The 26128-nt window shown below is 37.6% G+C and overlaps 1 protein-coding gene across 1 annotated transcript in view; it reads right to left on the bottom strand.

Moving 5' to 3' along the window:
• Window positions 1-9216: 9216 nt before the first annotated feature.
• Window positions 9217-26128, bottom strand: part of CERT1 (ceramide transporter 1) — a 155765-nt gene continuing 138853 nt past the window's right edge. Inside the window, exons 12-17 of the mRNA XM_043996787.1 lie at window positions 24042-24174; window positions 20633-20703; window positions 16825-16953; window positions 15812-15941; window positions 10800-10936; window positions 9217-9981 (exon numbers count right to left, since the gene is read on the bottom strand). Of these exons, the coding sequence (XP_043852722.1) occupies window positions 10809-10936; window positions 15812-15941; window positions 16825-16953; window positions 20633-20703; window positions 24042-24174 (591 nt within the window). The 3' untranslated portion in view covers window positions 9217-9981; window positions 10800-10808. The remainder of the gene's footprint in view (window positions 9982-10799; window positions 10937-15811; window positions 15942-16824; window positions 16954-20632; window positions 20704-24041; window positions 24175-26128) is intronic.

Raw genomic sequence — 26128 nt, 5'->3', positions numbered from 1 at the left:
AGTGAGTTTAAGGAGTAGGAATGTTTAGTTTTAGACACACTGGGAATTACACATTGGTTGGTGCCTTTGGACAGAGATCTCTAGTAGGTGATTCAAAATGCCAAGTCTAAGGGTTAAGAGAGAACTCAGGGCTTGACACATAGATTTGAGATTCATCCACATGGAAGTGATAATTGAAGCTATTCAGGGTACAAAGGGAGAGAAAATATAGCTAGAGTAGCTGAGCAAACAACTTTGGCAAATACCAAAATCAAGGGTTAAGGAAAAGGAAGACTATCCTCTGGAGACAGAAAAGAAGCAGAAAGAGAAGTGTAGAGAGGAAACAAAGTATCCAGAAAGAAGAAATGACCAACTATGTCAAGTACCGTAGAAAAGAGAAGGGAGATGAGAACAGGGGGAAAAAATAATTTGGATATGTCGAGCAGAAGAATTTTGTGAGACCAATTCAGTAGAGAGAGATGGTTAGAACAAAAATTACAAAGGATGGGGGAATAGTAAATTTTCACTAATGTGATTTGTCAAGTACCTACTTAGTGTAGAGCACGGTCCTGGCCATTAAAAATTTAGGTAAATATAAGATGTATGCTACACCCAGATATGTATGTCCATATAGGTTTTCTAAATATGGCTCACATTGATACAAATCTCTGAAATCTTGCCCAGAAAAAGAGCCACAGGGCAGCTAGGTAGCGCAGTGGATAAAACACCAGCCCTGGATTCAGGAGGACCCGAGTTCAAATCTGGCTTCAGACACTTGACACTTACTCGCTGTGTGCAAGTCACTTACCCCTCACTGCCCCGTGCAAAAAAAAAAAAAAAAAAGAGCCACAAGATTTGGTACTCTTTCACGTAGTCTCTAAAATAGGTGCTGGACTCTTCCTCCAAAGATCGCTGACCCAGGGGAATTATTTTAGGTTCAAAATAAAAGTTGCTTCCTTGCTGCAAGCTTGTGTTTGCTAGCTTAGCTCCTCCCCAACAAATGCTAACTGTACAAAATACTATTATAAATAGTGAGTAAGCCCAAGTATTCAATCATGAAGCAGAGATCAGATACATTTTCCAAATTAGAACATATCAGAAAAATTTACAAAGTGAATAATCTTTATTACTGGGAGTGAAACATCTTAACTCTAATCATGAGAGTGGTCCCAATTTCACGTAAGAGAAAATTCCCTGACCTCTCTAGGGAAACAAGCTGGAAATAGAGCAGCTTGCATCCCCCCACATGTCTGCAGATTCCAAAGTCTTTCTCTGTTCTCTGGTGTATAGTAACACATGTTACATGAAACACAATAAAATGTAGTAAGTGCATTCCAGAGTTACAAAGAATATGTCCATACCTCTTTCTGGCCATGAGTCATGAGGTGTGGGAGGAATTACCTCCAACCAATCAACATTTATAAAGAGCCTGTTTTGTGACAGGTTCTAAGCTAAGCCCTAGAAATACAAAGAGTTATATAGGATAAGGTTGTTGTCAGGAAAAACCAAAGCCATTTTTTTAGGTAAAGCAAGGATATAGAGTCAATGGTCAAGGAGTCAAGTGAACTGGGATGTATGGAACCTAGGGAGAAACATAATTAAATATATTAATTAATTAATTATTCATTAAATATATATAATTAAGTATAATTAAAATGGGTATGAGGGTTCATGAGGAAGTAGTATGGACATGCTGTATGATTAGATAGTTGAGAGTGGGTCAACTTTATGGTTCCCCTAGTGACTAGTACATTGCTTTACACATAGTAAGCATTTACATGCTTATTCATTTGAATTTTTGTTAAAGAACTTTTTTTTTGTTTGTTTTGTTTTGGTTTTTTTGTTCAGGCAATGGGGGTTAAGTGACTTGCCCAGGGTCACACAGCTAGTAAGTGTCAAGTGTCTGAGGCCAGATTTGAACTCAGGTACTCCTGAATCCAGGGCTGGTGCTTTAACCACTGTGCCATCTAGCTGCCCCATAGAACTCTTAACAAGCTAATTAATTAACACATATAAGAGACTATAAACATACAAGATGCCACAATACAGCATATGACTGACAAAAAGAAAGGTTCTGATAGTTCTTATAGGGAAGAACTACTAGGAGTAGAATAGTAAAGTGAGACTTCACAGAGCAGATAGGACTAAGTTGGACATTGAAAGATAGGTAGGATTTAGCTCATCCCACAGAAGGATGGGAATGCACAAAAGCCATGAGCATGAATATCTCATTGTGGTTGGAAAAGAAGGAAAAATAGGGGAGAAAGCTAAAAAGATGGTTTGAGCCAGTCTGTGGAGAGCCTCAAAGGCCTGGCATTTTCTTCACAGCCATGTAAGGTTGGTAGTACATGGAATATTATTTCCATTTTACAAATCAGGAAACAGAGGCTCTGAAAGATTAAGTGATCTATCTAGCAGTTTTAAAAAAACTGAATAAGTTTTTTCCTAGGCAATTTTCATGTTTTCTACTCTATTAATCACTGTTATTGAGTTCTATTCTTTCAGATTTTCCTGTCATCTCTTCCACTGACATTTTTTCTTTTCAATTTATGGAATAAAACAATCATTTCCATAACATAGTACAATAAAAAAGATGATTGTACATGGAACTGTAAGACTACTATGCACAACTTGTTATTTCTTTCACATACAACAAAATTATCATGTAAAGTTCTCTTTTCTTTCCTCTTCCTCCTGCCTCCCCATTGCCCAAGAGATGGCTACCATTAGACACAGTGTGTGTGTGTGTGTGTGTGTGTGTGTGTGTGTGTGCGCGCGCATATAAAATTATTCTAGTAATACTTCTACTTATCAGTTCTTTCTCTGGATGCAGATAGCATCTTTCCTCATATGCCCTTTGTACTTAATTTGGGTATTTATAATATACAAAACAATTTATTCTCTCAAAGTTGCTCTTAAAACAATAAATATCCATTGAGATTTCTATTCTTTTCTTTCTTTCTTTTTTTTTTCCAGTGAGGCAATTGGGGTTAAGTGACTTGCCCAGGGTCACACAGCTAGTAAGTATTAAGTGTCTGAGGCCGGGTTTGAACTCAGGTACTCCTGACTCCAGGGCCGGTGCTCTATCCACTGCACCACCTAGCCGCCCCAATTTCTATTCTTTTAACCAATACTAGCTGGTTTTGATGATTCCTGCTTTATAATATGGTTTGAGATCTGGAAATGCTATTCCCCATTATCCATAATTTTTTCTCCCATAATTTTCCTTGATAATCTAGATATTTTGTTCTTCCAGATGCAATTATGATTTTATCAAGTTCCATAAAGTATCTCCTTAGTGATTTGATTTGTATAGCATTAAAATACAAATTTATTTTCATATCATCATGGCCCAGTGAGCACTGAATTATTCCTCCATATACTTGTTATTTTTATTTCTTTACAGAGCACTTGTCTTTTGTGTTATTTTGGAAGATGGATCCCCAGATAAATCGATACATTTTGTAGTTATGTGGAAGGGATTTTCTCTATTATTGCTTGTAAGATTCTGTTACATAGAAATGTATAGATTTTTGAGGATTGATTTTTGTAGCCTGTAACTTTGCTAATTCCTTAGAATTATCTCCTTTTAACCTATCCATATGCTTTTGTTTGTTTGTTTGTTTTTTGTTTTGTTTTGTTTTGCGGGGCAATGGGGGTTAAGTGACTTGCCCAGGGTCACACAGCTAGTTAGTGTCAAGTGTCCGAGGCCGGATTTGAACTCAGGTACTCCTGAATCCAGGGCCGGTGCTTTATCCACTGCGCCACCTAGCTGCCCCCAATATGCTTTTTCTTTTTCTTGTCTGGTTGCTAGCTTTTCCAGAACTATAATAATAGTGGGGAGAATGGGCATCTTTGCTTTACTCTCACTGGAGAAATTCCTAGTGTATCTCCGTTACACATAATGCATGGTTTTGGTTTTAGATGGATGCTTTTTATATATTAAAAGATTCCTTTGTACATATACTTTGTAGGGTTTTTAGAAAAATGTGTTATACTTTGTCCAAGACTTTCTGCATCCACTGATATAACTGTGCTTTTGGATAGTTTTTCAAATACTTTTCCCCCTAATGTTCAACCATTCCTATATCTCTGGTACAAATGCCTTGGTCATAATGATTTCTTGGATAAATCATTATAGTCTTGAAAGGATTTAAAACTTTTTGAATTTTAACTATTGAAATTAGTTTATTGCTCATCATAATAGTTTCCTTGTTTATTCTTTTTAGTTTTTGAATGCTTTTTCTTGGTCAGATACCATGATTGCAACTCCTTTTTCTGATTAACTTGATTAGTATTTTTTCCCCATCTTGTTTTGTGTGCGCCTTTGTTTTTTTAAACGTATTTCTTATAGGCAATAGATGGTAGAGTTTTGTTTCCTTATCAGATCTGTTACTTTTCATTATGTTGGTTAACCTATTCATATCTAAAGTTACAAGTGTGTAAGGTTTTTTTTAAGGTATAATTTCCTGCCCCCACTCACTCCCTTCTGCTATAAATACTGCTATGTCTTATCAGTGACTTTAGTGCAATCTTTTTTTAAGGAGGCCCTCTTTTCACTGGAATTCCCACATTCCTTTTCCTTCACCCCTTGTCCTTCCTTCCCACATTATCCTGTTCCCTTTGGACTTTTGCACTAATTCCCTTTTCTTTGCCTTTATCTGGATAATTCTTTTTTCCCTCTCAAGTAAACTCCCCCCTTCTTCTCCTTCCCTTCTAATCCTGTTCATTAGGTTTGTTTTAAGTTTCCATTGATATTTTGTTTCTTATATCACCCTAGTATCTCATGTATCCATTCCCCTTTCTCTTCCCCTCCCAGAGAGCCATCCCATAAGACGAATATCTTTTGGAGAGGAAAAAAATTAATCAGTACAACTGATAGGTACATTGGAAATATCTGAAAATTGTGCACTGTGTAACAACTGTGGACCTCTTACCTCTAGAGGTGTATGTCAGGGGTACCTTCTCATATCCCTTTCACTTGAGTTCAGTAGTTTTCAAAATTTCATTTTTTGAGCCCTTTGACAGGATTTCTTTTACTCATTCAGCTTATCTTCTCTAGACCTTCATTTTCTGCTTCATGCCCTCTAGAATTTTCCATTCCTTCTATTCTCTATTTCTAGTAGATCCAAAACTTCCATGGTATCCATTCTGGGCTCCCCCCTTTAGGCAGTTTCTGGCCATTGCAATGTAGATTGTCCCACAGATTGCCCTTTTCCACTGTGTTTCACTCCCAGAAAAATTCCTGCTTACCCCTGGGAAGAGCCTCCCCACCACAATCCTGATAATGTAGTCTACCACTATCTATATATCTGGCCCTGGTTACCTTCTTTCTCCATTTGCCTCCAAAAAAATATCTTCAAGTCCATGACTTACCTCTTCTCCAGGTGCCCCATGAGTTCAAATTTCCTCCCTCCATTAGCAAGATGAGTGTCCCCATGGCAAACTCCAAATTCCCCAGATAACACCCAGCACAATTTCTTCACAGAATTTCTCTTCCCCCATATGAGCACTCCCCTCACTGCCAAAACAAGACCTCTTCCCCACCCACTTTTTCACTCACTCACCTCCTCTCCTCTTCCAGAGACCAGAGGAGGGGGTCATTTTCCCTTCACTGCTAGCCCTTGATTTGACTCAGGCACATAATACATTCCCCTTTCCTTGTACCCCACTCCCCACCCCCACTCCCTTTTTAAACATTTCACACGCAAAAAAGATTTACCTGTAGGCAGGGTGACCAGATTCTGTCCATATTGCCCCAAGGCTGTCTCTCCACTGTCACTTCTACTTGATTTTTGCCTTCACTGTCTCCTTTCTTATTAGTGTCTGTTGCTTTTGCTGTCTTTGGTTGCTGCATTTGTTCACTGCTCCTGCATTTGTTTTCTTGGGTATTTGAAAAGCAAATACTCTCTTCAGGTTTTTTTCACCCCGAAGAACATTTCAAGTGTTATATTATTGAATGTCCATCTTTTTTACTTTATGGTTAAGTTCAAATTTTAGAGTAGGTAGCCCTTGGCTACATTCTGAGCTCCAGTGCTCTTCAGAACACATCATTCCATTCCCTCCTGTACTTTTTAGAGGTTTTTCTAAACTACAGTGGTACTGAAGCATTTTTGCAGTTCTTAAAGAACTATATAAATGCCTGCTATGCCTATTTCTTCTCAACAGTTATACATGTTCATGCTCTTAGGGTCCATGAGTTAGGAAGCTTAAAAAGCATTAGTTGAATTATGAAAGCATTACGCCCAGTAAGAAACTGGATAACAAGGCAAGCCTGGTTGGGTATTTGCTAATCATATAGGAACAATTATTAAGGATTGTGAAGGCTCCTTCGAGTTCTAAAATCTTATGTTAAAAAGCAGTGATCCAAAAAAACCCAAACAAACAAACAAAAACCAAAACAGTGATCCAGGCTCAAACCCTCCTCTATGGAAGTTGTAAGTAAACCTTAGAGGACCTTATGAGAGAAATGTAGTTTATAAAGAACTCATTTTTTACAATGCAATAGCGGCACAAACTGGGCAGATACAGGAATATTCTTTCCTAATTTTGCTCTGTATGAAAACCACAAAACTGGTCATTTTCCCAGCATAGAATCTTCAAAAAGATAATCCATAAGGGATATTTTACTAGCTCCTAGAGCACCTGCCCTCCTGGAATGTTCAAGACAAGAGAAGTTCTCTCACTGATTTATCTTTATCCCACAAACACAATGTGCTCCAGAGAAAAAAAAGAAAGGCTGTAGTTTTCTACTAGTTTCTCAAATCCACCTTGAGAAAAAACACTGGCTCGATTTAAAAAAAACAACACACACACACAACAACAACAAAATCAGGCAAGGAAACACATTTGTCCATAATATTTTAATACTTTTTCCACTTTTAAATACTGGTTTTAATTTTTGATTGTAACATGGAAGATCCAATTTTTCTTTTAACATCAGGATCATAAAGCTATCATAGAACAGTTACACTCTACACACTCTCAAGGTACTTGAAAATGATTTATGTTTTTGAGTATGTAGATGAACAATGACAATAAATCCTAATACATCTTGATCTGTACAACTGTGACAAAATATTGGTGATTTTTAAGTGGACAAACTGATTAGCTTAAAGAGAACCCACATAGCTTCACGGGAAAACCTGTTCAGCCCAATGAAATAAAGTTGACAAAATAATTAAAATTTTTAAAAATAATGAAATTCTCCTCAAAAGCAATTGACACGAATGTATAGGTAAACAAATTAGTTGATGGGAACTGACAAAATGGAAAAGCCATTCCTCCTTCTCATTACACCCACACCCATACGCACGCATGCACACGCGCACATACACACCTGCAGACACAGAGACAGAGTTTTTCAGTCTGGCTGTCCCTGTTATCAATTCCAAACAAAGTCCTGCATAGTCACCTACCCTTAAAATTCAGAGTTCCAAGTCCTAGGTGAAATATGGCAATCCCTCCTGTTCTGTACATGGGCTATGCTTCACAGGGACAAAGCTCCTGATTCACCAATATTTTGCACATTTTAGAATCCTGCAGTATCTTTACCACAGCACAAAGGGGGTGTTAGAAGAGATGTGGACGGAGGGGAGAGTAGGAGTATACAAATTTAAAAGTTAATCTTAGGCATGAGAAGTAAAAATGATCTGGGCAAGAGAGCATCATTGATACTCAATATGTGGGAATTAGCCTTATGAAAATAGTTCTACGGGTTCTGAGTATTTACTAAAAAGGTCAGTACCTCTTCTGAATTTTGAACTCTTTTCATATTCTCTAAGTCTCACCTAACTCTGATTGGGTAGGGTTAGCACTAGTGAAGTACTAGCGCACTCACTGAAAAGTTATTTATTTATTTAACAAATAGCATCTTTAGTGTAATTATTTTATTTACAGAATAAATTGCAAAAGTACATCACATTTAGTGCAAATGCAACTGATGATATTAAGATTTATATACTGCTTTTGTAAACTTTCCATATCTTTGTAAAATAAAGCTATCCAATTAAATTACTAAACATTTATTTGACTGTGTTCATGATAGTTATCAGAAATGGAATATTTATAACTGGGCATATAGAATTTTTTCCAAGTTCCCATCAGTGACTATGGTGAATGAAACTTTTTTTTCCTCCCTCCCCCAACCTGATTGTAAAAGAAGATAGATATTTGAGGTATAAATTTTTCTTTTTGTAACATCACTATATAAAATGTTCACTGGTGATGTAAACAGGTATCATCATTTTGTCTCATTTGCCTTACTAGTATTACCACCATATAGGCACTTTTCCACATATTCAAATCGTGAACAGCATGTTTCTGTAATAAGGCATATTCCATGCAAATCATTTTGAGAAAGGCAAATTAAAAAATAGAAAAATTTAATGGAGCATGAAATCTGCGTGCATGTAATGTAAGCACGTGTTTATATAAGCATTTTCTCTCTTTGTACAGAATAATAAATACTATTATATCTGATGCAAGTAATTCACTTCCAGGATTGTGGAGATTTTAAATGATCAGCCTCATCCCGTCATTAAATCATCTTGCATTTAACATCAAGAATTCATTATCATGTATGAAATATATACAGGACATGTTTCATACTACATGACTTTACAAAAAGGATCAGACTTCTATTTCTACTGAGATGCATATGTCAACAGAACACCCAAGAACGCTTCTGCATTCTCTCTCAAAGACATAATCACTATGAAGGTTCTGAAGTTGGCAGTCATTTCTACTTCTTTAAGTACCATTTTCTGCCTCAACTCCAAGCTTCAAAGTTGTTTACAGTCATCTAAAAAGTTATTTTACATTTAAATTTTCACAGCAACTAAGGAGAATTCTGCAATTAAAATTAAGCAGAATCCTTTACTGTTCAATGAAGGTTCTGACCAAGAGGCAATAGTAACATAACTCACATTTTCTATGCAAACTTCACAACACATTTTTGAGACCAGAATCCGAAAGACCAGTAAACATGCCTGTTTTTAAGTACTGGGAATGTTGTCAATGTCAAACTTGTAAAGTCTGATCTACTTTAATAAGTATTACAGTGCATCCTTTTGCAATTTCAGAAAAACATGAGCTTAATAACTCTAATCATCTTGCCAGAAAACAGTTCTATCTATACCCACTGAAGGAAAACAGATATTGTTACTGTTTTCAGGCAGGCAGTCTCTTGTAGGTCATAACAGAACCACTCTAGAAATTGCCAATTGTGTTCATAAAAACAAAAAACTATAGCACATAGTACACAACTGAAAAATACAATAGAAATATAAAGATATCTGAGAAAAAAATAAAGCTTTTCACACTTCCTCCATCAGAACCAAAGTTCATCATGAGAGTAAGACAATAGAAAAGGCAAAGTCATTGGTTATTGACAGCCCTCAGTTATTGAGACATTTTTTTTTTTACATGACAGGATGATTCATTATAGAAATCAGCAGCAATGGACTCTATGATTATACAAAGCAAAATCAAAAAAACCTGGCCAGCTAGAATTTACTGCAGGCCTGAAAAAAAGAACCATACCCTTTATGTTTGGTGCGCAGAAAGCACATATGTCCTTACCTTATGTGTTTGCATTATGTGCTTTAAAATTTGCACACAAAAACCCAACACATGTGTGAGGCTCTTAAGCAGGGCCATAGTAAAATTAAAAGCTTTGCAAAAATTTCCCCAAATTAAAGCATTAATCCCCAGTTTGTGATTCAAAGCCCTCCCCCCCAAGCAAGCAAATAAAAATATAGCCATATACATGTATTATTACATGTATTTATAGTTAACTATACGCTAAGCAAGGAGAGCTAGCAGGAGAATGCTAGTGTCAGATGTTCAGCATTGCTGTATGGCAGGGTTTTCTTTCTTTCAGTGCACAAAGCCAAGGTCGTGGGCCACAGAAAGGGCTGGAGATCCTACGTTCCATCTTTAGAGTATTCATTTTGGTTAATTCCTCCAACGTGGAACGTTCACACAGCCTTGTTTTAGTCACTGCAAAGTAGACAAGAAGTTTAAATGTTGAGCAACATAGTCATAGGAAGTCTTCAGGAGACTACTTGAATGAGTTGTTGTTCCTACCCACTGAATTCATTCATAACTCTGCTGAGACCCCAGAACTATATAAAGAATTGGAAGGGACCTCAGAGGAAATTTAATCATCTTACAAATAAGGAAAGTGAGGCCAAATGAGAGGAAAATACTCAAGAAGTAGTATGAGATAAAGCAGAGGAGAAAAAGAAGAAAGTCTTTGGGCCAGAAATGGAGATGGATTTTTAGTTTATTCAATAGATAAACAAGCAGAAGCATTATAAACAAGAAATATATCACCAAGGCTGAGCAAAAATTACTCCAAAGTACAGCACTTTTCAAAATGTTTCAAAATTGATGCTTGGAAGGCACAAAATCTTATTAAAGGATGGCTATATCTGAAAATGGCAAATGTCATGGCTGGAACCAATTTAACATTTCTAGTCAACTGATATCCTGGACAATTCAGATAATCTGAGATGTCAAAAATAACATTTATATCAGTGTCTGGCAATAAGCATTTTATTAAAAAAAATCCAGGATACAAAATAAATAAGCAGACTCAAATCATAATAACTGCTATACCTATAATTTTAGCTCAAATGATCAATTCAACTCCATGAATTCTTTAACCCTTATAAAGGCTAGGAATGGGAAAATTTCTAGCCTCATATCTCAAAAGCAAATGACTTGTTTTGAAAATACTTTTGGTATTAATGGTTGAATTTATTTTTTGACATTTATAAAGAGAAACCACTAAATACACACAAAAATATGAATACCTGTTAACTCTAGAACAAAATTGATTTCCCTGCAGTTTTTTCTTGGACATAGGATGTGAAACGCTTTAGAAACTTGGGATATTCTCTTTTTGCCACTGCCCTTAACACTGAGGCTGGTGCCCATCCTCCAGGGTTCACTAAATCAGACGAAGAGAGAAAAAAACATTAAAACATTAAGAATATTCTCCAAATACATGAGTGAACAACATTAATCTCTATATAGTCAAGCTCTCAAAACATAACATGTTGAGATTCTTCTTTCAATCTAGCCAAGACTTTCTAGGCTCAGTGATTCTTTTCCTAAGAGCTCAAAATTACAAGGTTAATAGTCACACATTAACATTTTAAGTACCAGCAAATAATGGGCTCTTTATAAACATGGAGTACTATTTATCTGCAAGTCATTTAGACTGCAACCTCAACTAGACAGAACAGGTTCCAGTGTATCTAAAATATGATTTAATCTATAAGTTAGTATCATTTATGCCCAGAAATTATGGTGACTAGTGGCAACAGTATTGGACAAGGAATCAAAGGGGTTGGGTTTTAGTCCTAGTTCTTCTTGCTGAATGTTCTTGGCCAATTCACTTACGTTCTCTTGAGCTCACTGTGCTCTTCTGTAAAATGAGGGAGCTGAATGAGATGATCTGGGGTCCCACTCAGTCTTGGAATTCTAGGATTCTATGAATTTACTTATTGTATAAAGCAAGTAAGCAAGCTGACTCAAGTCTAGCTCATTGAAAATTGCTTGCCTTCCCCATGCTGACTCTAAGAACTATGAATAAATGAACTGTGCAAAAAATGTACCTACGATAAATATTCAGAGAGTGCAAGAGCATTACCAAGGCAAGCTCTTTGGAGTCAATAAAAACAGGGTAGATTTTTCCCCCTCTCCTAATCTTACTTACAATTTTACTTACTCAGTTACATTATCTCAGGTCAGTGCTCTTACTCTCACACTTTGAGATATGTCAGCACAGAGAAGTAACTAACTTGGTCATGATGTGACTAGATACTAAGGGAGAAAGTAGTCTACATGTGTCTGGTTCCTGGACTAGAATTTTAGCTACCATTAAATGATAATTTGCTCATTTAGAATCATCTTACCAGCTATATACTATCAGAACTAGTAGCCTCTAAAAATCAACTACTGGGGGCAGCTAGGTGGTGCAGTGGATAAAGCACTGGCCCTGGATTCAGGAGGACCCGAGTTCAAATCCAGCCTCAGACACTTGACACTTACTAGGTGTATGACCCTGGGCAAGTCACTTAACTCTCATTGTCTCGCCAAAAAAAAAAAATCAACTACTAATGACTAAAGTAGTTTATTGCCCTCTAGTTTGGATCTTGAAACCATATTGAGAAAAGCAGCTGCCAAACAATTGAACAAAATCATATTAGCACAGAATAGTTATTTCAATTTCTCCTTATCCAAATTTGGCACCTATACTGACATTCTTCCTTCTAAAAAGGGCAAAAGGCTGGCTTTAAGTTTCTAATCACATGGTTATGATAAAATTTTGGGTAACTAATATTTTTAGAAGTTGTTAGGTATACAACATTTCGGTATATGCCTACTCACAGGAAAACTATTGTTGTTAGAGCTTTAATGGATAACTTTACACATGTGTAATTAAAAGATGAGTATCTGCTCTGAAAATATGCTTCATGATATCAAATATTTAAGTTCTTGGTATTGTTGTGATGATGAAGATGATAACAACAACAACAACAACAACAAGCATCTACATTGTGATTTAAGGTTTACAAAGCAGTTTAGGATTTCATTTTATTCTCACAACAGCCCTGAGCAGTAGGTACTATTTTTTTTAGTAGGTACTATTATTATACTCAATTTACAGATGAGGAAACTGAGGGAGACAGAGGTTAAGTGACTTGCCCACAGTCACACAGCCAGTAAGTATTCAGCTTTTCCAGATCCAGTGCTCTCTCCATTGCTCCACTAAGATCATAAAGAATATAGATTTGGGGATAGAAAGGATCCTAGATGCTATCAAGTCTAACTCCTATATTTTTTACACCCTGGTTTTTGACATAGGAGACATCATTTTTACTGTTGAGGAAACTGAGGCTCTGAGGGAAAAAAGTAATTTCCCATGTCAGGTAGTAAGCGGCAGAGCTAGAATGTGAACCTCAGTCTTGTGACTAAATCCAGCACCATTCCCATTTTAGAGTTAACCCATAAAGAATAGTTTGGTGCCAGATTCTGGCACACTTTGAAAGCCAGGAGATGACATTTATACTTTTTTCTACAGGCAATGGAAAACTATTGAAGGCTATTTGTACAGGACTGACATGATGAAAACATGAAAATTTGGCAGTGCTACACTGGAAGAATTGGATAGGGAAAGACTGTATCACCAAATAGAGTCTGAAGAGGCAATAACAAAATTGGTCAAGGAAAGGGACTAATGAGATAGTTAGAAGGAAAGAGTGACAGGACTTTTTAATGCCTGAGTAGGGAGGGGAAACATTGGAAGAATGGGGGCAGAGGAATTTGGAAGGTAGGTACCAATGGGAGTACATGTTTGTTAGGGAACTAGAGGAAGGAGAAAGTCAGAGAATGAATTTCAAAGAAGTAGAAAAAAAATTAGCAATGCAGAATCATGGAAGCCAAGGAAATTGAGAATTTCATGAAGAAATCAACAGTACCAAAAGCGAAAATGTCAAGGGGAATAAAGACTGATTAAAAAGCCATGAGATTTGTCCATCAATAAACTTTTAAGTGTCTATATGCCAGAACTGTGCTAAGTACTACCGATAAAACAAGAGGCAAAAGACAGGCTCTGTCATCAAAGAGTTCACGATCTAATAGGGGAAACAACAAATATGCAAATAATAAGAAAGGAAATATGTACAAAGATGCTATATACAAGATAAACAGGAAATAATTACCAGAGGGAAGGCACTGGGATTAAGAGGGGCTGGGAAAAGCTCCCTGGAGGCGTGATTTTAGTTAGGACTTAAAGGAAGCCAGGGGGGTTGTTGGAGTAGAGGAAAGAGAATATTCCAGGCATGAGGTACAGCCAGAGAAAATGCTGGGAGTGAGATATGGAGTGTCTTATTCATGGAATAGCAGGAGGCCAGTGTCATTGGACTGAAGAGTATGTGTCCAGGAACGACGTATAACAAGCCTGGACAAGTAAGAAGGGGCTAGGTCATGAAGGGCTTTGAACACCAAATAGAAGATCTGATATTTGATCCCTTAGGTGCTAAGAGAACCATTGCCGTGTGAGAATACTGGGTGAACTGGTTGAACTTGTAATTTAGGAAGATCACTGTGGTAGCAGAATGGAGGATGGACTGGAGTGGGGAGAGAGTTGGGGCAGGCAGACCCACCAAAAGCTCCTGCAGTCGGTGATGAGGCAGGGTGGTGGCAGTGGCAGAAGAATGAAGGAAGTGAATTTGAGAGATGATGCAAAGGTGAAAGTGACACACATGGCAACATTCTGGGTGGGGGTTGGGGGGAAGACAGTGAAGAATCCAGGAAGATCCCTAGATTGGGAGCCTGACAGACTTGGAGGACGGTGCTGCCCTCTACAGTAATGGGGAAAGGAGGCAGGGAGGTTTAGGGGGAAAAGATACTGGTTTTGGAGCTTCAAATTTCTAACGGACAGAGATGTGAGATTAGAAATAATAAGAAAGGTCAGGGCAGGATAGGAAGATGTGAGAATCATCAGCAGAGATGGCAGTTAAATCCATGAGAGCTAATGAGATCACCAAGTGAAATAGTATAGAGGGAGAAGAGAAGAGGGCCCAGACAGAGCCCTGTGGGACACCTAAAATTAGAAAGCATAATATTGGCCTAGGATCTAGCAAAGGAGACAGAAGCAGCGGTCAGATAGGTAGAAGACTAAGCAGAGTGTAGTGTTTCAAAAACCTAAAGAAAAGAGAGGCTTAAGGAGAGGGTGAGTGGCAGTGTCAAAGGTTGCAGAGAGGTCAAGAAGGATAAAGATTGAAGGCACCTATTGTGGCTAGTTTGGTGACAAAAGGCAAAAGTGTTATAGGATAATAGTGGGGATGGAAGGATTAAGTGAGAGTCTTGTGAGGATGGGCAAGATGTTTGTAGGCAGTAGGGAAGGATCCAATAGGAAACGAGTGAAAGTGACAGAAGGGCAAACTGTTGGAGGAGACAAGAGGGAGAGGGATTACTTGAGCAAGTAACAGGGTTAGATGTGGGGCATGAGATTTCTAGGGGTTAAGGAGAGAGCAAGGTAATAAAGGAGTTGAGGCAACACATAAAGACTACTTGTCTGAAAAACTTGTCAGCAAAAGCAAGGAGAGCAACAGCATGCTATATGGGGAATGTGGATCAAATGAAAGTGTTTAAGAAATAGCAAAACTGACCATATTCGTAGGCAGAGAAGAGGCTAGTGGAGTGGAAGAGATTCAAAGTGCTAAAGAGGAAGGATACTGAAGAAATGGAATGAAGAATGCAGATGGAAGGGTTAAACTTGATAAAGATATCTTCTTCTTGAGGCAGGAAGAGTCAAAAGCAGGTATAGTGAGGTAAACTTGCACCAAAAGCACTACTTTAAAAAATTAACATTAAGAAGAGGGGGTTATTGGAAGTTGGGGTGGAATTGAGACATGGAAAGTAGAAATCTGGTTTAATAATTCTTATGTTATGTTGGAAAATTTTGCGATGAGTTACATAAATTGTCCAAGTTACGAGCAACTGAAACGAGAATACTGGATTTGGCAATTAAGAAATCACTGGTGGTTTTGAAGAGAATAGTTTTGGTGGAATGATATGGTCATTGTGGAAGGCTGACAGACATCTAATAATGAAAACCAAAAAGCCTGACAATAAGATTAGAGAGAATTAATTTCCTTCCCCATTCTTTGCATTCTTAATTCCGTTATATGTAATTATATAGTGAAGTGGTCATTTATTAACATCTTTTAACACATTTGTTCTTTTCATCTTCTAGTTACTACAAATGCATTATTCAAACTATGAAGACCAGTAATACTAAAAATGCACATACCATTAGCAACATATGTAATCTTGCATAGAATATTGTCTCTGCTTATTTCTTGGTTTCCTTCTGGCGGGCTTACCAAAGTTTGACATATCAAAGCAATATTTATTTTGGCACGGACACATCGATTGTTTACCTGCAAAAATTCCAAACCAACAGTTTAAGTAAATAATAAATGTTTATAAAAAACACTATTTAAAGGGGCAGCTAGGTGGCGCAGTGGATAAAGCACCAGCCCTGGATTCAGGAGTACCTGAGTTCAAATCCGGCCTCAGACACTTGACACTTACAAGCTGTGTGACCCTGGGCAAGTCACTTAACCCCCATTGCCCCACAAACAAACCAAAACAAAACCCACTATTTAACTACCCTAACATGTCAGATGAGTCAAAGTCCATTTTTTTTACTGATTTTCTTTAAAAACCATTTAAATAGATATAAGGGAATCAGTTATATAAACATGGGGAGAACATGTAGAAAAACACCATCTTGAATAATGTATGCAAATTAAGCAGAAATAAATTCTAGAATAGTCATCCTGGAAGAAAGAGGGATGGCTTAAGAACCACTGATGTAATTGTAGTTACTATGCAGCTTACTCTTAACTACCCCAAAAGACAAGACAAGAAGCTGTTTGGAGAGCTTTAAAGCCATTAAGGTAGCCTTAGATTAACAAATGAGCTGTATCATTAGTTTAGGAACTTCTGAATAATGTTGAGGATATGGTGCTACCACTATCAAATGTTTCTAATATGTAAGGAAACAGTCCAATTGGAAGAGAAAGGCTACATATGCATCCTGTTGCCAGAGGTATTCCTTTGATATACCATATCCAGCTAATACTAATCTACAGGCACAAATGAACAAAACAATTTTACTTGTAGAATTGCTCAGCTGATGCAACATCAAAGAAAAAAAAAACAATCAAGCTAACACCTGGCAAGGATGCAATCTCTTTATCTTAATTTTTTATTCAGAATTATGCCATTTTTAATGATAAAAATAGCCTAAGTACTTACAGGTGCACTGTCATGATCCACAGAAAAATTACACACAATCCAAGTTTCAGGGTCATTTTCGGTCAATGCTGGTATCTTCCGAATGGCAGAGAGGTATAACACATCACGTTGAGAAGCAGGCCACACCCTCTGTAGAAGAAGTCAAAACTTAATGACATTTTACAATATTTCCATCTAAATATATCTGATAATTGCACGTATCTACAAAAACCAAAGTAATATGCATTTTGGCCACTGACACATTGTAGAGAAGTAGAATATGGAAGCTTATAAAATGAAAGCTGAAACTTCCCTCTAAAAAGGGTTAAGCATGAGTATGAATTGATGGTTTTACAAAGCTATAAACTGAACAACTGAAGAACCGTAGTAAAGGAAATCAAGGAACTTATGGATGGAAGAGAAGATGGGCTGGTCATGGCATGAGAAAACGATGACGGGGGGTAGCTCCACTCTTGTAACATTAGAAGGGAGGAAAGCCTCAAGAATAATGGCAAATTTTTAGGAAAAATGTGGACAAGAATTACAGATCCATGATGGTGCTGCTGAGGAGGTCCATTCTACTTCCAGGTAGGACATGCGCACTTTCAAACGAGAGATGCAGTACGGCTGGTAAATAAAATGCTAGACTTGGAGTCAGGAACGTCTAGATCTGAACCCTGTATTTAACATTTAATAGCCATTTCACCATGGGTAAGTTACTTAGCCTAAGTCTCACTTTCCTCCTCTGTAAAACAATGATATTATCACGAGCACCTATATTACAGTGATGAGGTCCAACTGAGATAACATACGTTAAGAAATTTATAACCTTAAAGTGTTATATAAAAGTCGGTTATTATTAGTCTAAAGCTTTAATTTTGCTCAAGGGCAGGAACTAAAACTAGGGACAATAGGTTTTAAGAGGAGAGAGTATTTTTCCACAACAAAGGCTACTTACAGTGAAATTAAAAAAAAAATACCTTTAATAATATTATTCTGCCACATAATGACTTCCTATTGCTGGTATAAGAGTTTAACACTTGGAACTAACACCTTCATGAGGTGGTTGAGGAAGGGATTTTGTAAAGAATATAAAAAGTACCTTACAAATGTCCATTACAACATACTCTGTGCACCTCTTTGCCACTTTACTTTCCCTTTTATATTCTTAAGTATGTAATGTGTATGTTAGTACTTTGAAATTTTTTTAACTTTTTCAAAAAAAATTTAGCCTAAGTATCAAGGAGAACAAAAAAAACCAAATGCATGGTTTAGTTTGCTGCCTATATTTATAACTCAGGTGGCTTCTGGTAAATTTTCTTGCCTTAAACTCTCAAATAAGTAAAATTTATGAACTGTTAACAAAAATTTAGACATGATGGGATATTTAATTTCCTTTCATACTACTAGAGAGCATTACAGTATATGACTAAGAAGTTAGTGTATTCTTTTCTAATTTGCTTTTTAGAATGGAGTTCTGTTATTAAACTTTCCCTTCATTTTAGACCTTGTTCTCAAAATTTCTCAGTCTTTGGCCATTCATGAAAGACCAGGCTTCCTCTTGCATGACACCATTTCCTTTGTTTATACCCTTATGGCTACTACTTTCTCTCATACCTCCCAACAAAGTGGTTCTGGAGGGGGAGTAAGAACACTGCTGGTTTGCCCTAGCAACTGCCAGACTCTCCTCTGTTGTAAACTCTTTTCCTTTAAGGCTTGTTCTATGCAGGTTTATGACCCAATATAGTGACTGTCACCTATTGTCCACGTTACAAATGCATGTTATCTAATTTCAATGGAACCCACAATGGACAAAGGCAATCTTTTCACTCTTTTCTGATTCTTTTTTTTTGGGGGGTGGTGGTGGGTAATGAGGGTTAAGTGACTTATCCAGGGTCACACAGCTACAAAGTGTCAAGTGTCTGAGCCCAGTTTGAACTCAGGTCTTCCTGAATCCAGGGAAGTGCTCTATCCACTTCGCCACCGAGCTGCCCCTTTTCTAACTGATTCTTTATCCCACCTGCACAGCAAATATTTGGAACCTTCTCTTCTTTCTTGAAACCCCTACATCAGTCTCCCTGTCAAACTCTGAGTTTAACTGAGAAAATAAGATGGCACTTCTTACCTTCCCTTCATCCCCTAACCTCTTGGGAGCAATCTCCACCATGTCCTCCTTTATTCCAGTTTCTGATGAAAGTTTCCCTTTACTTTAAGCCAATCTGTGTGTCTTTTAACCTGTACCCTCCCAACTGTATAATTACTAACCCTCTAATTTTCAGTTTCTTCCTATCTGGTTCTTTCCTTGCTGACTATAACCATGCCCAAGTCTCACACTCATCCTTAAAAAACTTCACTAGATCTTATCAGTTGCACCATCACTTTTTTTTTTCTTAGCCAAACTCCTTGAAAAAGGTGTCTATACTTACTGTCCCCATTTTTCATTCCTCTAATACTAACTCCTCAAACTCTCTGTCATTTCAGTTTTGACCTCATGTCTCAGAGGAAACTGCTCCCTCCAAAGTTAACTATCAAGCCTGATGGTCTTTTCTCAGGAGGCCTCCTTTTTGGCCTTTCCTGCAGCAGGATTCTGTTCATCACCCTCTCTCCTTAGTTCCTTCTCTTTTCTAGGATTTTATGGCTTTGCTTTCTTTTGATTTTCTTCCTACGTCTGATCCACTGCTTCCTCTCTCTTCTTTGTTGGATCACTATCTATACTACACTTTCTAACTATGTGTATACTCCATGGTTCTGTTCGGACCCTCTTCTTTATCTACATTTTCACTTGGTGACTTTTCATTATTCTCTCTATGTAGATGACTCCTAGATCTGTCTACATGCACCTCAAAGCTCAACATCTCTAAAACATAATTCTTCATCCCCCCCCAACCCATTCCTTTTTCTTAGTTTCCTTATTTCTGCTGAAATTACCACCATTTTTCTAGTCACCTAGATATGCGATTTCAGTGTTATCTTTGACTCCTTATTTTTCCTTACAAAATTTATTTAATCAAATATTGTTTTTTTTTCCCCCAAATCTCCATTATCTATTGCACATATATTCTCCTCTCAACTCACACAGTCACTATCCTAGTTGAGGCTGCCATTATCTCTTCAAAAGCCTCCTATTTGGTCAGCCAGCTTCAAATCTCTCCCCACAGTAATCTATCCTCTTTTTGGCTGCCAAAGTGATTTCCCTAAAGGGAAAGTCTTAACATATTAATCTCCTACTCAATCAAATGGAGTGGTGCTCTACTACCCAGAGGACCAAACATAAACTCCTTTGGCATTTGAAGTGCTTCAGTAACAGGCTGCACCTCACCTTTCCAATCTTATAACACTTTACTCTTCTCAGTACACTCTACCATCCAGATGGATTGGCCTCTTTTCTGTACCTTTCATATAACCAGTCACTTCTGGTTCCTGTGCCTTTGTTTGTACTGAATGTCCCACATGCCTGAAGAACACTTATTTCCTCTTCCTGGAATCCTTGGCTTTCTTGAAGATACAAATCAAGTACCATATTCTCTAAGAGGCCTCTCCTGGTCTCTCCAGGTGCTACTGCCTTCCCTCTTCCTATCCCCTCCACCTAAGGTTACTTTGTATCTATTTTAAACATACCTATATTTATGTGCACAGTGTCTTCCTTATTAGAATGCAAGATCCTTAGGGGCAGGTACCTTTATTTTTGTCTTTGTTATCTCTAGGGTCTAATGGTGTTTGATACATGGCAGGCACTTAATAAATAAATGCTTTCTGACTGTCTGATTACATGAATTCACTAGACCAATATTTAGTATCAGAATGTCAAAAGTGAAAAAAAAGGCAATACCTTGTGAGTCTGGTAAACGATGACTGCATTTTCAGCCAACTTTTCCACAACATGGAAATTTTCTATAGTTGCTGAAATGAAGGAAATGAGATCAATAAATAATGACCTTTTTGGCTCGTAGGATAGAATAACTACTTCACATATTTCTGGGAATGTATCTGAATGTAGGTGTGGCTGGTAGTACTCAAATAAATGAGCTTACTCCATCCTCAAGTCTTACCAGTATTCTAAAAGCCAGAGGCCATCTGTTGGACTATTAGAAGAAGAATGACCCAGCAATGAATCTTCCTTTCTTAAGACACTATATACGTTAAGAATCCACCAGTCTTCAAGATTTGTCAGAATCTAAGGACTTGCAGCTAATGGCTTCATGTCTAATTTTGGACAAAATAAGACAACTAAATGAAGCTCCACGAAGACTGAGAATGTCACCGTGAATTGTTTCAGTATATGAGCAAGAGACCCATCATAACATTATATAGAATTAATACAATGAGGCCTTGCTTTGGTGAAAAAGAAATGCAATATTTCATACGGTGATATTAAGAGTAGGTTTCATGGGGAGTCCAATAAATCCAAAATTAAGGGGTTAATTTACTGGTCTAGTAACACCAAATACCCAACATGTACATATTACTAAATATACTGAGCCTGTATGTCAAATACAATCAGAAAGCATCAATAGTCTCTATACTAAGGCAATAAATTGTGGCCACTAATAATAGTCATTAGGAAGTCTCATTTTCTGGTATGCCAAAATCTCTAACTACTTTCTTATTTATTCAGCTCCTATTACATATGAGACAAGAGGGACCTGAGTTCTGGTCTCAATTGACTCATGCTGGCTTTGTGATTCTAAGCATGTAATTTAACCTTTCCATGCCCCAGGCAATTCTTCCAGATTATGTGGCAGAGCAGCCACCCATCTGTGTTGGGAGAAGGAACTCCTTCATGAGATGTTCTCTTCACTGAGGAAACCACAGGTCTGATTTTTAAAAAGTGTGAAAGGGGAAAGAACAAAGTCAGGGAATAGCTAATAGTCTAGGGTAGTTGAAATGTAGAATATGAGAAACGAAAAAGAGAGAAACAAACTAGAAAGGTAGGGTGAAGCCAGAATTTGTAGGGCCTCTAATGCTCAGTTATTATACAAGAGACCAGAAACTACTAAAAATTTTTTGAGTAGGAACGACATGGTTATGGGTCTAAGAATATACATATATTACTTCTACAACATTGTGAAGGATGCAAAATAGAAGGAAGATATTAAAGAGAGAGCATTTGGGATTATTACAGGAGTCTAGGAAACAAGTTATGAAAGCTTAAACAAGACTAGTGGCAGCTTGAATGGAGAGGAGGTCAGAGACATGAGAGATTACAGAGGCAAAAGTAAGATAACTTGGTAGCTTAATAAATAGCAAGGTGAAAAAAAAAGGAAAAATAATAGTTTAAGCCTGAGTGATTAGTGCTAACAACAGGAACAGTAAAGTAGGGATAATTTTAGGGACAGAGAAAGTTTAGTTTTGGACACAGTGAGTTTCATGTGCTGGCAGGACATTCAGGTTGAGATGTCCTGCATGCAGCCAGAAATGCAAAACTGGAGGCCAGAGAGATCTTAACTGAATATATAAAATTTGGAACTCATCTAAAAAGATGATAACTAAAGATAACTAAAACCATGGGTGTTGGTGGAAAAGTGTAGAAAATAAGAGAACCAAGGACAGAGAATTGAGGGATATCTACTTCTACCAGGACATTAAGATGAGATGAACCAATAAAAGAGACTGAGGAGTAATCTTCTGACTACTCTTGACTGTTTAGGAGAACAAGAGAATGTAATGAAAGCCAAAGAAAGAAGGTGCTTCAAGAAGAAAGGGATAGGGGCAGCTAGGTGGCACAGTGGATAGAGCACCAGCCCTGGAGTCAGGAGGACCTGAGTTCAAATCCAGCCTCAGACACTTACTAGCTGTGTGGCCCTGGGCAAGTCACTTAACCCCAATTGCCTCACCAAAAAGAAAAGGAATAGCCAAAGGAAAAGGGAGGAGAGTTAGGAGGAGGATAATTTTTGGTACTTAGGAGGTCACCATTTATCCTTTATATCTGGGACATTGGGACATGGTAGGTGCTTAACAAATGCTTGCTGACTGGCTTTGAAGAAAATAGCAATAGTAAAGTGGTAATGGAGAAATGTCGAGAGCAAGACTCTGAGGAGTAATTTGGATAGTGAGGAAATAAAGGCAGCAAGTATTAATCTATTTAGAAGTTCATAATTGAATGGCAAGAGACACATAAAATGTATGGTGTCATGGAAAGAATACCATATTGTGAGGCAAAATAGTTGGGCTCAAATCACTTAACATCTCTGGACTATAATTTCTTCACCTGCAAAATGGGATTGGAATAGATGATCACTAAAGTACTTCCCAGCTCTGAATCTATGATCTTGTGACAACAGTTTGAAAGAATAATAGGGTCAAGGTGAATGATAAGGCTATTTTTTTGGTTATTTTAGACAGGAGAGACACAGATACTGGTATTCAGAAGGAAAAGAGCCTGTTGATAGAGAGATACTGAAGATGGGTAAAGGGGTGATTTGACGGAGCATAATCTGGGAGGAACTGGGACTGTGGAGGGATGGGATCAGAGGCACAGAAGGAGTTAAACCGTGGCAAACCTGGGGGCCACATCAACATCTAATAATGGTACAGAACATGAAAATGAACAGAGAAAAGCTCTGAAGGGTAGAAGGAAAGAGAAAAAGGACTGAAAGCTTACAACAGGCTGCTTCAACCTCAGCAAAGCAGGAAAATCACCTGCTGAAAAAAGAGGGACTAGGAGCAGAACTGAGGGCTTCTAGAGCTGTGGAACAGATGGCAAGCCTCACAGGGGTTCAAAAGGACATGAATATATGGAAAAGGAGCAGTAGTCATTATAATGAACAGTTTCCTGACACTGAAGCATCAGTATGCTTCCTAGGCTAATAATACTTTTGGTGGAACTGGGAGCATATATAGGGTTAGGACAGGTAGAGGGTTTTTTTTTTACTAGGTATACAGTATGATCTAGTGGAAAGAAAGGCTGAAAGATCTAGAGACCTGGGTTTCTACTTTCAGCTCTGCCATTTACTAATTATGTGATCTTATTCAAATAAATTCTCTAAGCCCACTTCCTTATCTATAAAATGAGGATTCTCCTACCTGTCTTAACTATCTCACATCACTGAAGATCAAATGTCAATTTACAGGAAAGGATCCTGAAATCTTTAACTGTTCTATAAATGAAGGCATTCAATTGATCATTCATAGAATTTTCTGGATGTTATCTACTTTGTCTATCAAATTTATTTCAGAGAAAATATTAAGAAAGAATTTTTAAAAAAGTGAGACAAAGTAGATTAATAATGATATCTTACTTTCCCAGTCATTGCGCACATCAACATTCCAGAAGTAACTGCAGACCTCGTGTCCTGTCACTCCTTTAACTGCATGAGTAGCTTTCAGAGGATCCAGAACGATTCCATTTTCTTCTACCTCTCTTCTATAAACCTAAAGAGAATACACATAAAATTTACTGAGAAATAAAATCAAGTCCCAAAGACAAAATGCCTTCAAATATAGTCTCATTTTAGGGACCTACTTTCAAATCTACTTTCAAAATTAAATTCTCCTAAAATAAATCTGAGCTAAGGATAGAAATCAGATCAAAGTCTAATCCATCTTTAATAACTTAATGAGTTGTTTTAAAATGTTAGTATAATTCAATCAATGTTTATTAAGCACCTACTATGCAAAGTACTAAACTAGCTGCTAGGAACACAAAGATAAAAAACGACAGTCCCTAACCTCAAGATGCTTACATTCTATAGGATGTAAATGAAGGTTTGCTCACAGAACTTGTTGACTGACAAATATGAAATGAAATTTATATAACTTCCTAAAGGAGGGCTTCACAGAGCTGGTGCTTGAGCTGAGCCTTGAAGGAAGAGGATACTGAAAGGCAGAGGGAAAGAAGGAGGGAACACCAGGCACAGGGGGCAGTCTGTGTGGAAGTGGAAAAGGGAGGTATGCCATTGTGACTGATACAGGGACCAGCAAGTTCTTTGGGGAGCAGCCTCTGTGTCTTAAAGACATTTTTTTCCCCCTTTAAAAACATTTGCCTCATGCTCACCAGACCAAAGAAATAAGCAAATAAATAAATAAATGAGTGAACACATAAATGGATGAATAAATGAATAATAAAATGTGTCATGGTCACTTTCTAATACAGATTCCTCTTGTGAAAAAGAACAGTTAAGCAAACAAAACGACACAATGATTACAACTGACAGCATATGCCTCAGAAATATTATTTTGGCATCTGAGAGGAGAGGCTGGAGGCTGAGAGGACTATTAAGAGACTCTCCTGTTTATCACCAACTCCTTCTAGGTATGTCCACCTTTAGCTTCCCCCAACTACAATATCTCAGTTCTTCTACCTCTCTGGCAATGTTTCTATTTCCTGTGCAGACTTCTTATCCTCTCTGTGACTCAGTAAAGGCAATATTCCTCACTATTTTTATTTTTATTTTTTTAGTGAGGCAATTGGGGTTAAGTGATTTGCCCAGGGTCACACAGCTAGTAAGTGTTAAGTGTCTGAAGCAAGATTTGAACTCAGGTACTCCTGACTCCAGGGCCGGTGCTCTATCCACTGTGCCACCTAGCTGCCCTTCCTCACTATTTTGATCTTGTGACTTTTCTCTAATATCCTCTTCCTTATTAAGTTCATTAACTAGTATGGCTTCAACTAAGAACTTCTACCCCAAGGGTCCCAAATCTGTATCTCTAGCTTTGATATCACCTCCAAGTTCTACAACTGAATGTACAATACCTGCTGGCAACTCAAACAAAATAGACTAGTTCAAGCTTATCATCTTTCTCTCCAAACTTCACTAGTTCAGTAGGTAGCATACCTGACTGGCTCACACTATTCACCAAGTTCCCATGTTCAAACTTCTGATGTTTGTTCATCACTTCTCTTACCTCGGTAATCTCGTCCACCCTGAAAAATCCCTTGCATTTATCTCCTCTAATCCCACTATAGCCACTCTAAGCCTTCCCATCTCTAGCCTTTCCTTGCCCCTCAAAGCCATCCTTAATACTGATCCCAGGTGAATTATCCTTATACATAGATTCAGTCATGCCATCCCTCTGTTTAAAACTCTTCAGGAGTCTGCCCACCAGAGTTCAAACGTCTTAACCTGGAATTCAAAGCATTTCATAATCTGGTATCATCCAATTTTTGTACAGTCTCTTCATGCAACTCCCTTCAATATATTCTACCCCTCAAGTCAAAATGAATGTCTTGTTAGCATCTGTACCAATCTTATGTTTTCCTATTTCTTTTTATTCCCTGGGTTCATGCTCTTCCTCCTTATGCCTAGAGTCCCTTCCCCTCCACCCTACCTACTGAAATTCTGTCAACCTTTCAAAAAATCCAGGTTAAATTCTACCTCTTCCACAA

This window comes from Dromiciops gliroides, chromosome 1 (genome assembly GCF_019393635.1).
Source record: "Dromiciops gliroides isolate mDroGli1 chromosome 1, mDroGli1.pri, whole genome shotgun sequence".
Taxonomy (NCBI): Eukaryota; Metazoa; Chordata; class Mammalia; order Microbiotheria; family Microbiotheriidae; genus Dromiciops; species Dromiciops gliroides.
The sequence above is the reverse complement of the archived record's forward strand: the minus strand, read 5'-3'. Positions and strand labels throughout refer to the sequence as shown.